This window comes from Mus caroli, unplaced genomic scaffold (genome assembly GCF_978045245.1).
Source record: "Mus caroli unplaced genomic scaffold, Mus_caroli_1 scaffold_10, whole genome shotgun sequence".
NCBI classification, from domain to species: domain Eukaryota; kingdom Metazoa; phylum Chordata; class Mammalia; order Rodentia; family Muridae; genus Mus; species Mus caroli.
In genome coordinates this window covers 96,516,917-96,530,515 of record NW_028227265.1, presented here as the reverse complement: position 1 = coordinate 96,530,515, position 13,599 = coordinate 96,516,917, and the positions used below count along the sequence as shown (strand labels likewise).

Here is a 13,599-nt window from a genome sequence, read left to right as displayed (position 1 = left end):
AGGACACATGATTAATTTTTAAGTTGTAGATCAACTAAAGTTCAAAGTTGCCTAAAGAGAAATTGTATTCTTTTTTTTTAAGATTTATTTATTATGTATATGTAAGTACACTGTAGCTGCCTTCAGACACGCTCATTATGGATGGTTGTGAGCCACCATGTGGTTGCTGGGATTTGAACTGAGGACCTTCAGAAGAGCAGTCAGTGCTCTTAACTGCTGAGCCATCTCTCCAGCCCCAGAAATTGTATTCTTATATCGAAGGGGTATTATTAGTAGAAATGGTGTGTATTTCACAGGCATCATACTAATGTTCTATTTCATAGAAGGATGTTTTAACAGTGTAAAGTAGAAGACTATGGTCTCAAAGAATATGGTTTCAAAGACTGTTTCTCTTAAAGAAAGTTAGTTAAGTAACTTAACTGAGTAAGTTAACTATAGAAAATTCACTACATTGCTTCCTTTTTGGTTTTTCGAGACAGGGTTTCTCTGTGTAGCCCTGGCTGTCCTGAAACTCACTCTGTAGACTAGGCCTGCCTCGAACTCAGAAATCCACCTGCCTCTGCCTCCCAAGTGCTGGGATTAAAGGTGTGCACCACCACCACCCGGCCATTGCTTACATTTTTATCATTTTGTGCTAAATCATTCACCTCTGTAAAATTTTGGATTTCTGACTATCCAATTTTTTTCCATTTTATGAAGGATAGTAAATAACAAAATATAAAAAGGAGGAACAGCTGCATTTATTTCTTGATTTTCCTTTTTTAAAATAATACATTTCTAGAATTCTTTTCATAGCTTATATAACTCTGAATTATTATAAAGAGGCATATAAAATTACAAAGTACTAACCCACTAACAAGTAGCTACTCATGAGTAGCTATCTTTCCCTGTTCCCATCCCTTTTAATGTAACTATTAGTTGTGGGTAACATACACCAGCATAATTATCTTAGGTTTGATAACTTAAGTATTTGTTGCTTAAAGAATTAAACTGTCTGCTACAAGATTGATACAGTGGGCTAACTTGAAAGAAATGAATATCTTCTGAAGGTACAGAGGTCATCTAGGCAGCTGTGAGTCTTCACAGGAAATTATCACTGGAAATAAGAAAGACAAATTAACTGTTCTGGAAACCCAGTTTATATAGCACTAGATGGCAACATGGGTTGTAATTAAAATGCCTTTTTAGGCCGGGCGTGGTAGGGCACGCCTTTAACCCCAGCACTCGGGAGGCAGAGGCAGGTGGATTTCTGAGTTCGAGGCCAGCCTAGTCTACAGAGTGAGTTCCAGGACAGCCAGGGCTACACAGAGAAACCCTGTCTCGGAAGAAAAAAAAAAGCCTTTTTAGGTTATATTGGTTAAAACATGGGCCTTTCAAGCTGGGCATGGTGGTGGGCACCTTTAATCCTGGCACTTGGGAGGAAGAGGCAGGCAGAACTCTTTCAGCCTGGTCTGCAAAGAGAGTTCCAGGACATCCAGGGTTCTTACACAGAGAAACCCTGCCTTAGAAAACCAAAACAAAATAAAATTAAAAACCATGGGCCTTTTGATTTTTCTTAGAAGGGTATAGACTCTAGGCTAAAGATGAATTCCTCTCAACTCAGGAGAACCAGTACTATTCTTTCTCAACACATGCTGGGTTTTGATACTGCCATAATTGCCCAGTTTTAAGACTTTAAACTTAGTAAGAATGTCATGGATATTAAATTGCAAGAATTTTCTTAGCCTGTTTTTTTTTTTCTCAGAAGATGTACAAACAAAAGAACATTTCTTTTATAAAGAAAAGGAGATGTATTCGGTGGTTAAGGACCCATAACTAATAGTTACACTAAAAGGGATGGGGACAGGGAAAGATAACTACTCATGAGTAATGCGCTTGTTAGTGGGTTCGAAGTATATGAACTAGAGATTATACTGAACTTTTGAATAAAAGCCTCTAAAATTAGAGGCTTTTATTAGAAGATTTTTCAAATAACTCAGCCTTCTAACAGTATCAGAAATGTTTAAAAATGTGGAATCTATCATCTTCATCAAGAACCATATCTACATTCAAACCAAGGGAGTAAAACTGAAAAATGTTTTACTTGTATACTTCTGGTAAAATGAGAAAATGTCAGTCTTATTAATTCTTACACTAAATAAAAATTTCAAATGTTTATCCATTAAAATGTTGTGACTGTATCTTTAAAGTTGTTTGTATTTACATTACACTCCATAGCACTACAGGATCTCCTCCCAATGATGAAAACAAAATAGGATCAAATTCCTCTGACAGTCTGAAAAGCATCTCTACATCTCCAGAAGTGGTCAAAAGACAGAGCTCAATACTTGGTTCAGTGTCGCCTGCTGAAAGTGTACAAGACACTTGCACACCAAAGTCAGAAAGCAAAGTAGAGCCAACAGACAGCTCACCTGATGCTTTAGCATCTCTCACTGAACAGCAGGAAAACTCAAATGTCATAGAGAAAAGAAATGGGAATTCTAGTGCAGCTGAAACAAATGATAAGAAAGACTGTCCTTTAGTAACTTGTGACCAAAAGGATATAGATGCCTCTTACTCACCTGACCACACACCTGCACAGGAGTCCCATAAAACCCCTGTGGATCACACACAGATGTCTCCTTCAAACCTAACAGCAGGAAATTATGACCCTCTTGTACCTGATACATCTCTGCTCTCAGTGTCTGCTTCCCAGTCTGAGAAGGACATTTATTTGAGTGGCACAGACTTTCACCATGAAAATAACAAAATACTAAATTTGTCTACTGAAGATTATACAGGCACCAGCTCTCCAGAACCTGTGTGTATCCAGGACAAAATTTCTGTCCTGCAAGTAGATAAAACACAGCCTATAAAAAGTGAATCACCAAAAAACTGTATGACTGATGCACCAAATCCCAATACTGCACCATTTGGCTCATATGGGAACTCAGCCCTTAATATGAATGGAACAGTACAGCACACTCACTCTGAACAGAATTCAAAAGTCCTGACTCAGAAAGTTGGCACATCCAGGAATATACCTCCACAGTCTGCATGTTCTCCAGTATATAATTCTTCTGAGCGTTCATTTGGAACTTCATATCCATACTACTCTTGGTGTTTCTATCAGTACAGCAGCAGCAATGGCACTGCTGTTACTCACACATACCAAGGGATGACAGCATATGAGATACAGCAACCTCCTCCTCCTCCAATGTTGACTACAGTTGCAAGTACTGTTCAGAGCACACATTTCAATCGTTCATACTCTGAACATTTTAGTTACTTTGCTGGACAGCCACAAGCAAATTCCTTTAACCCAGGAAATGGGTATTTTCCATCTCGCACGCCTGTTTCTTACAATTACCAACAACCAGTTTATTCACAGTTTGCTTCTCATCAACCAGTCCCACAGGCTACATATCCTTATCCGCCTAACCCAGGTGTGCCTCCTCAAGTTCCTTGGACTTATGGTGAGTTGCAGGTCTCAATGACTGATTCATTTTTATTTTGGGCTTTATATTTATGTAAAGGTTTGCAAATAGTGAGACATAGAGCTGTTTTCTTTGTAGACTTGTAGAATTTGCTCCTATGCTGAGCAAAGTGGAATTTTGTTTTAAGTTGTAAATCCAGTGTCAGAAAACAAAAGAAAATTGATGATGTTGCTAATATATCCTTCCATAGCTATCTTTACGGAGGAGCGAAATCAATTACAGTGAAGTTCATTCAGTGATGAAACCATTAAAACCTTCTCATACAAGTGTTTAATGACAGGACAGTCTTTTCAAACTAACCTCACACATGTGAAAAAAATAAAAGAGCAAAAAAATTAAACCACACCAACATTTCTAGTAGCAATCGCAGGGTATGTAGAAAGAAGTTTTTTTTTGTGTGTAATCTGGAATTCTTACTATGAAGCTTCATTTTGATAAATGGAGAAAAAATAAAGTGCAAAGATGGGAAAAGGAAAACCATCAATTATTTAAATCAACCTTTTCCTTCTCTCAGTTCTAATATTTCATATAAGTGAATATCATTATCTGAAAGTTTGTAGATTAAAAACTTGATAATTTGCCTCTTGAACTTAAATGGTTTATTCTTTTTCAAGCACCTAGTTGTACAATACCACATTAAGTCAGGCAGTGGTGGCACAAGCCTTTAATCCCAGCACTAGGCAGGCCAGCCTGGTCTAAGGAGTAAGTTCCGGGATACTCAAAGCTGTGCAGACAAACCCTGTCACCAAAGAAAACAAAACAAAAATCACATTAAAGACAAGTTGGGAGGAGGGTTTCCTTTGGCTCACAGTTTATAGAGCACAGCCCATTAACTGTGAAAGGGAGATGTTAAAGCAGGAGCCAGGGCAGGCTGCTCACTGTCCATAGGCAGGAGGCAAAGAGAGGTGCTGCTGCCCCAGAATGCAAGTGGGTTACTTGAGCCTCAGCAAAAAGTTAATTACTCTGCTGAAACTAGTTACACAACGACACCCAAATATTCTCTTAGCAGTGACAGACTATCCTCCAAACTAAAAAGTCATCATTCCTATCTTAGAGAAATGCAAGCAAATTTCTTTTAATCATTTGTTTTCAACCCCTTTCTAATTCTAAAAATGAATAAGTATAAAAGCTTATATGAGGTATTATTTGTCTCAGTTGGAATGGAAATATGTTGAATAATTCATTCTCCCCCCACTTACTGGTAGGGAACCCAGCACCTTTAATATCCTTGACAAGTGTTGTTTCCCTGAGCTACGTGCCAACCCAATTTAATTCTCTTTATAATTTAGAAACCTTAACCAGGAGTGATGATGATTCAGGCCTGTAGTCTGAGCACTTGGGAGGTGGTGGCAGAAGAATCTGAATTTCTGGGTCAGTCTTGACTATATAGTGAATTTGAAGCCTACCTTGGCCACATGAGAAACTCTTGAGAAAGAGGTGGTGAGGGAGAAAAAATCAGCACTGCTACATTAGACTTAATTCTGACTGATTCATTCTAAATTATAGGAATATTAGAACCCAGGTGGGTTACAGACCACCACACACATACAAGGCCATATTGGAATCCTTATAGCTGGCAATCAATAGCAGGCTTTTCACCAAAGACCTCTTGGCACCAGATCTCAGGAAGGAGTATAGCATTTCTACAGTAAAACCACAGTGACATCATTGTCAGGTATAGGTCAGGAGAACCTTCTAGCATTTGTTTCAGCAAAACACATCAGTTGTTTATCTGGGCCATGGCCCAGGTCCTGGAAAGCCCCAAATATGTTGCCAAGGCAGATGTAATTCTTCAGGGAAAGTTGGAAAGTGGCTGAGCAGAATAAGATGAGGACAGGGGGGTGTTCGCGACCTCAGACACCAGAATAACATTGCAGTTCCCTATTGGAGCTCCCACCACTGCTCAGTGAGGCAGTTGCTGTTGTGCTGGACAGTGCCCTTGGTCCAGCAGTGATTCTGTTTATATTCTTCTCTAACAGATAGTGCTATATGAGGTGGTAGTGTAATCCAGGTACCTTTTCTTCTCTCCCTGCCCGGACAGGATACAATAGTTTGCCTGAGAAGACTAAGCCTAGAGGGGAGAAGAGGGTTGGAAGTGCTGCTCTGCTTTTCTCTTCAGGTCAACACCAAACATAGTAGATATGGCAGATTCACAATATTAAATAAATGTCAAACCATTTGTGCTAGTAAAAAAAGGTTACCTTCAGGATCAAGCCCAGCTGTGAATAAGAAATCTCATTTATTGGTCCAGTGAAAAAGAAAAGAAAGAATTAAATATTAAAGTAATCAGAAATCATGCTTAAAAAGTAGGAGACAATTGCAGTATACAAGCTCATCTTACAGTTTTCAGAATAACAATGCACAGAAGTCACCTATCACAGTGAGTGCATACTAAAAAGATTCAAACATCTCCTTAGCACCTTTATTGCTTACAATGCTTGTGTTTTACAGCAAGAAAAATGAAAACTACAGGAAAATACTTGAAACTTGTGTGCCAAACATAGTGTGTCCCTTATGTTTAATTCTCAGGAATACCAAGATACAGATGAGGAAAATACCACCCAGAGAATCTTAAGTAGCCTCCTCGGGATCCTTTCCTGAATGGGCTTTGGCTTTAACTTGATCTAAGAATCTTCTTACTATACTACTGCTTAGTATTAATAAACCTCAAATCTTTGTTTTGTTTTTTCCAGCTCCATGGCAACAGAATCCGTTTCTACGAAGACCTTAAAAATAAATCTCTTCATACTGAAATAAATGCAACTTAAGTTTTCTCAAGTATTTTTTGCCTACATGTTTTTTTATGCCTGCATATTTTCTTACTTTAGTATTTGATAATTTTAAATGTATGTAAATGTAGTATATGAGATAATTCTTATAAAATGTAATTATAATAGTGTATCACATAAGACACTACAAAATTCATTTTTTTTGATTTTTAATATTTTTATTACATATTTTCCTCAATTACATTTCCAATGCTATCCGAAAAGTCCCCCATAGCGCCCCCCACTTCCCTACCCACCCATTCCCATTCTTTTGGCCCTGGCATTCCCCTATATTGGGGCATATAAAGTTTGCAAGTCCAATGGGCCTCTCTTTCCATTGATGGCCGACTAGGCCATCTTTCGATACATATGCAGCTAGAGACAAGAGCTCCGGGGTTCTGGTTAGTACATCATGTTGTTCCAACAATAGGGTTGCAGATCCCTTTAGCAACTTGGGTACTTTCTCTAGCTTCTCCATTGGGAGCCCTGTGATACATCCAATAGCTGACTGTGAACATCCACTCCTGTGTTTGCTAGGCCCCGGCATCGTCTCACAAGAGACAGCTATATTTGGGTCCTTTCAGCAAAATCTTGCTAGTGTATGCAATGGTGTCAGCGTTTAGAAGCTGATTATGGGATGGATCCCTGGATACGGCAGTTTCTAAATGGTCCATCCTTTCATCACAGCTACGAACTTTGTCTCTGTAACTCCTTCCCTGGGTGTTTTGTTCCCAATTCTAAGAAGGTGCACAGTGTCCACAGTTTGGTCTTCATTCTTCTTGAGTTTCATGCGTTTAGCAAATTGTATCTTATATCTTGGGTATCCTAAGTTTTGGGCTAATATCCACTTATCAGTGAATACATATTGTGTGAGTTCTTTTGTGATTGTGTTACTTCACTCAAGATGATGCCCTCCAGGTCCATCCATTTGGCTAGGAATTTCATAAATTCATTCTTTTTAATAGCTGAGTAGTACTCCATTGTGTAAATGTACCATAATTTCTGTATCCATTCCTCTGTTGAGGGACATCTGGGTTCCTTCCAGCTTCTGGCTATTATAAATAGGGCTGCTATGAACATAGTGGAGCATGTGTCCTTTTTACCGGTTGGGACATCTTCTGGATATATGCCCAGGAGAGGTATTGCTGGATCCTCCGGTAGTACTATGTCCAATTTTCTGAGGAACCGCCAGACTGATTTCCAGAGTGGTTGTACAAGCTTGCAATCCCACCAACAATGGAGGAGTGTTCCTCTTTCTCCACATCCTCGCCAGCATCTGCTGTCACCTGAATTTTTGATCTTAGCCATTCTGACTGGTGTGAGGTGGAATCTCAGGGTTGTTTTGATTTGCATTTCCCTGATGATTAAGGATGTTGAACATTTTTTCAGGTGCTTCTCTGCCATTCGGTATTCCTCAGGTGAGAATTCTTTGTTCAGTTCTGAGCCCCATTTTTTAATGGGGTTATTTGACTTTCTGGAGTCCACCTTCTTGAGATCTTTATATATATTGGATATTAGTCCCTTATCTGATTTAGGATAGGTGAAGATCCTTTCCCAATCTGTTGGTGGTTTTTTTGTCTTAATGATGGTGTCTTTAGCCTTGCAGAAGCTTTGTAGTTTCATGAGGTCCCACTTGTCAATTCTCGATCTTACAGCACAAGCCATTACTGTTCTATTCAGGAATTTTTCCCCTGTGCCCATATCTTCAAGGCTTTTCCCCACTTTCTCCTCTATAAGTTTCAGTGTCTCTGGTTTTATGTGAAGTTCCTTGATCCACTTAGACTTGACCTTAGTACAAGGAGATAGGAATGGATCGATTCGCATTCTTCTGCATGTTAACAACCAGTTGTGCCAGCACCATTTGTTGAAAATGCTGTCTTTCTTCCACTGGATGTTTTTAGCTCCCTTGTCGAAGATCAAGTGACCGTAGGTGTGTGGGTTCATTTCTGGGTCTTCAATTCTATTCCATTGGTCTATTTGTCTGTCACTATACCAGTACCATGCAGTTTTTATCACAATTGCTCTGTAATAGAGCTTTAGGTCCGGCATGGTGATTCCACCAGAGGTTCTTTTATCCTTGAGAAGAGTTTTTGCTATCCTAGGTTTTTTGTTATTCCAGATGAATTTGCAGATTGCACTTTCTAATTCGTTGAAGAATTGATTTGGAATTTTGATAGGGATTGCATTGAATCTGTAGATTGCTTTTGGCAAGATAGCCACTTTTACAATGTTGATCCTGCCAATCCATGAGCATGGGAGATCTTTCCATCTTCTGAGATCTTCTATAATTTCTTTCTTCAGAGACTTGAAGTTTTTATCATACAGATCTTTCACTTCCTTCGTTAGAGTCACGCCAAGATATTTTAAATTATTTGTGACTATTGAGAAGGGTGTTGTTTCCCTAATTTCTTTTTCAGCCTGTTTATTCTTTGTGTAGAGAAAGGCCATTGATTTGTTTGAGTTAATTTTATATCCAGCTACTTCACCGAAGCTGTTTATCAGGCTTAGGAGTTCTCTGGTGGAATTTTTAGGGTCACTTATATATACTATCATATCATCTGCAAAAAGTGATATTTTGACTTCATCTTTTCCAATTTGTATCCCTTTGATCTCCTTTTGTTGTCGAATTGCTCTGGCTAGGACTTCAAGTACAATGTTGAATAGGTATGGAGAAAGTGGACAGCCTTGTCTAGTCCCTGATTTTAGAGGGATTGCTTCAAGCTTCTCACCATTTACTTTGATGTTGGCTACTGGTTTGCTGTAGATTGCTTTTATCATGTTTAGGTATGGGCCTTGAATTCCTGATCTTTCCAAGACTTTTATCATGAATGGGTGTTGGATCTTGTCAAATGCTTTTTCCGCATCTAACGAGATGACCATGCGGTTTTTGTCTTTGAGTTTGTTTATATACTGGATTACGTTGATGGATTTCCGTATATTGAACCATCCCTGCAGCCCTGGGATGAAACCTACTTGGTCAGGATGGATGATTGTTTTGATGTGTTCTTGGATTCGGTTAGCAAGAACTTTATTGAGGATTTTTGCATCAATATTCATAAGGGATATTGGTCTGAAGTTTTCTATCATTGTTGGGTCTTTTTGTGGTTTAGGTATCAGAGTCATTGTGGCTTTTTAGAATGAGTTGGGTAGAGTACCTTCTGTTTCTATTTTGTGGAATAGTTTGTGAAGAACTGGGATTAGATCTTCTTTGAAGGTCTGATAGAACTCTGCACTAAACCCATCTGGTCCTGGGCTTTTTTTAGTTGGGAGACTATTAATGACTGCTTCTATTTCTTTGGGGGATATAGGGCTGTTTAGATCATTAACCTGATCTTGATTCAACTTTGGTACCTGGTATCTGTCTAGGAACTTCTCCATTTCATCCAGGTTCTCCAGTTTGGTTGAGTATAGCCTTTGGTAGAAGGATCTGATGGTGTTTTGGATGTCTTCAGGATCTGTTGTTATGTCTCCTTTTTCATTTCTGATTTTGTTAATTAGGATGCTTTCCCTGTGCCCTCTAGTGAGTCTGGCTAAGGGTTTATCTATCTTGTTGATTTTCTCAAAGAACCAGCTCCTTGATTGGTTGATTCTTTGAATAGTTTTTCTTGTTTCCACTTGGTTGATTTCACCCCTGAGTTTGATTATTTCCTGCCATCTACTCCTCTTGGGTGAATTTGCTTCCTTTTGTTCTAGTGCTTTTAGGTGTGTTGTCAAGCTGCTAATGTGTGCTCTCTCTAGTTTCCTTTTGGAGGCACTCAGAGCTATGAGTTTTCCTCTTAGAAATGCTTTCATTGCGTCCCATAAGTTTGGGTATGTTGTGGCTTCGTTTTCATTGAACTCTAAAAAGTCCTTAATTTCTTTCTTTATTCCTTCCTTGACCAAGGTATCATTGAGAAGAGTGTTGTTCAGTTTCCACGTGAAGGTTGGCTTTCTATTATTTATTTTGTTATTGAAGATCAGCTTTAGTCCATGGTGATCTGATAGGATGCATGGGACAATTTCAATATTTTTGTATCTGTTGAGGCCTGTTTTGTGACCAATTATGTGGTCAATTTTGGAGAAGGTGCCATGAGGTGCTGAGAAGAAAGTTTATCCTTTTGTTTTAGGATAGAATGTTCTGTAGATATCTGCCAGATCCATTTGATTCATAATTTCTCTTAGTTTCTCTGTGTCCCTGTTTAGTTTCTGTTTCCATGATCTGTCCATTGGTGAAAGTGGTGTGTTGAAGTCTCCCACTATTATTGTATGAGGTGCAATGTGTGCTTTGAGATTTACTAAAGTTTCTTTAATGAATGTGGCTGCCTTTGTATTTGGAGCATAGATATTCAGGATTGATAGTTCCTCTTGGAGGATTTTACCTTTGATGAGTATGAAGTGTCCCTCCCTGTCTTTTTTGATGACTTTGGGTTGGAAGTCAATCTTATCAGATATTAGAATGGCTACTCCAGCTTGTTTCTTCATACCATTTGCTTGGAAAATTGTTTTCCAGTCTTTCATTCTGAGGTAGTGTCTATCTTTTTCTCTGAGATGAGTTTCCTGTAAGCAGCAAAATGTTGGGTCTTGTTTGTGTAGCCAGTTTGTTAGTCTATGTCTTTTTATCGGGGAGTTGAGTCCATTGATATTAAGAGATATTAAGGAAAAGTAATTGTTGTTTCCTGTTATTTTTGTTATTAAAGTTGGCATTCTGTTCTTGTGGCTGTCTTCTTTTAGGTTTGTTGAGGGATTACTTTCTTGTTGTTTCTAGGGCGTGGTTCCTGTCCTTGTATTGGTTTTTTTCTGTTATTATCCTTTGAAGGGCTGGATTCGTGGAGAGATAATGTGTGAATTTGGTTTTGTCGTGGAATACTTTGGTTTCTCCATCTATGTTAATTGAGAGTTTGGCTGGGTATAGTAGCCTGGGCTGGAGTTTGTGTTCTTTTAGTGTCTGTATAACATCCGTCCAGGATCTTCTGGCTTTCATAGTCTCTGGTGAGAAATCTGGTGTAATTCTGATAGGCTTGCCTTTATATGTTACTTGGCCTTTTTCTCTTACTGCTTTTAGTATTCTATCTTTATTTAGAGCATTTGTTGTTCTGATTATTATGTGTCGGGAGGTATTTCTTTTCTGGTCCAGTCTATTTGGAGTTCTGTAGGCTTCTTGTATGTTCCTGGGCATCTCTTTCTTTAGATTTGGGAAGTTTTCTTCTATAATTTTGTTGAAGATGTTTTCTTGTCCTTTGAGTTGAAAATCTTCATTCTCATCCACTCCTATTATCCGTAGGTTTGGTCTTCTCATTGTGTCCTGTATTTCTTGGATGTTTTGAGTTAGGATCTTTTTGCATTTTACATTTTCCTTGATTGTTGTGCCGATGTTCTCTATGGAATCTTCTGCACCTGAGATTCTCTCTTCCATCTCTTCTATTCTGTTGCTGATGCTCGTATGTATGGTTCCAGATTTCTTTCCTAGGGTTTCTATCTCCAGTGTTGCCTCATTTTGGGTTTTCTTTATTGTGTCTACTTCCCTTTTTAGGTCTAGTATGGTTTTGTTCATTTCCATCATCTGTTTGGATGTGTTTCCCTGTTTTTCTTTAAGGACTTTTACCTATTTGATTTTGTTATCCTGTTTTTCTTTAAGGACTTCTACCTGTTTGATTGTGTTATCCTGTTTTTCTTTAAGGACTTGTAACTCTTTAGCCATGTTCTCCTGTAATTCTTTAAGTGAGTTATTAAAGTCCTTCTTGATGTCCTCTACCATCATCATGAGATATGCTTTTAGATCCGTGTCTAGCTTTTCCGGTGTGTTGGGGTGCCCTGGACTGGGCGAAGTGGGGGTGCTGGGTTCTGATGATGGTGAGTGGTCTTGGTTTCTGTTAGTAAGATTATTACGTTTACCTTTCGCCATCTGGTAATCTCTGGGGTTAGTTGTTATCGTTGTCACTGTTTAAAGATTGGAGCAGAAGCTGTGTTCCACTCACCAGCAGTCTCAAAATCCTGTGGCGGGGGTCGTGGGTAGCTGGCGGTACCCCGGTGCTGGTCCAGCCGGAAGAGGCCTGTGGTCCTACTCAGGCCGGTTTTCTGCTTCCCTAACTAATGCAGTCTCTGGTCCCGTGCGCAATTGGATTGGAGCAGAAGCTGTGTTCCACTCACCAGAAGTCTTAAGATCCTGTGGCGGGTGTTGTGGGTAGCTGGCGAGTGTCAGCCGACCCTGCGCCCTAGCTACCCCGGTGCTTTTCTGACCGGAAGAGGCTTGTGGCCCTACGTAGGCCGGATTTCTGCCTCCCCAACCAAAGCAGTCTCAGGTACCGCGTGATTGGACTGGAGCAGAAGCTGTGTTCCACTCACCAGCAGTCTCAAAATCCTGTGGCAGGGGTTGTTGGTAGCTGGTGGGTGTCAGGTGACCCTGCGCTCAAGCTACCCCTGTGCTGATCCGGCCGGATGAGGCCTGTGGCCCTACTCAGGCTGGTTTCTGCTTCCCTAACTAATGCAGTCTCAGGTCCCGCACACAATTGGATTGGAGCAGATGCTGTGCTCCACTCACCAGAATTCTTAAGATCCTGTGGCGGGTGTTGTGGGTAGCTGGCAAGTGTCAGCCGACCCTGCGCCCTAGCTGCTCCGGTGCTTTTCTGACCGGAAGAGGCTTGTGGCCCTATGTAGGCTGGATTTCTCTCTCCCCAACCAGAGCAGTCTCAGGTCCCGCGTGATTGGACTGGAGCAGAAGCTGTGTTCCACTCACCAGCAGTCCCAAAATCCTGTGGCAGGGGTCGTGGGTAGCTGGCGGGTGTCAGGCAACCCTGCGCTCTAGCTACCCCGGCGCTGATCTGGCCGGATGAGGCCTGTGGCCCTACTCAGGCTGGTTTCTGCTTCCCTAACTAATGCAGTCTCAGGTCCCGCGCACAATTGGATTGGAGCAGAAGCTGTGTTCCACTCACCAGAAGTCTTAAGATCCTGTGGCGGGTGTTGTGGGTAGCTGGCGAGTGTCCCAAAATTCATTTTTAACATCAGAAATAAGCAAAATTACTTCCATGCAGTTATAAAGAGGCTTGTTCCAATGTTCAATATTACCAGCATTGAGCAGCAATGACAGAAATCTTTAAAAGCAGAATTTGTTTCTGTTTTCAATACACTTTGATTTACCATTTTATTGGGCTTAAAAAGAGTAAAAACTTTTTGGTCAATCGTTAGACCAGTAATTTGATAATTCTTGATGCTCTATTTATATAGTTTGTAATCATTCTACATCATGGCGAGCTCTTTTATGTATATCATTTTACTCAAAGTTTATAATCAAAAAAAAATAGTTTGTATATTTTCACTGTTTCCTTAAAGTGTAGTTAGAACTCAGAGATATTTTCCACAAGACACCCTCTCAAGATTAT

General features: G+C 39.9%; 1 protein-coding gene across 3 annotated transcripts in view; it reads left to right on the top strand.

Annotated features, from left to right (window-relative positions):
• Positions 1–6,356, top strand: part of Tex15 (testis expressed 15, meiosis and synapsis associated) — a 61,236-nt gene extending 54,880 nt beyond the window's left edge. For all 3 annotated transcript variants that reach the window (XM_021170328.2, XM_021170329.2, XM_085844027.1), the window contains 2 exons: positions 2,218–3,455; positions 6,170–6,356. In XM_021170328.2, coding sequence (XP_021025987.1) covers positions 2,218–3,455; positions 6,170–6,207 — 1,276 coding nt within the window. In that variant the 3' untranslated portion in view covers positions 6,208–6,356. The remainder of the gene's footprint in view (positions 1–2,217; positions 3,456–6,169) is intronic.
• The last annotated feature ends 7,243 nt before the right edge of the window (positions 6,357–13,599 follow it).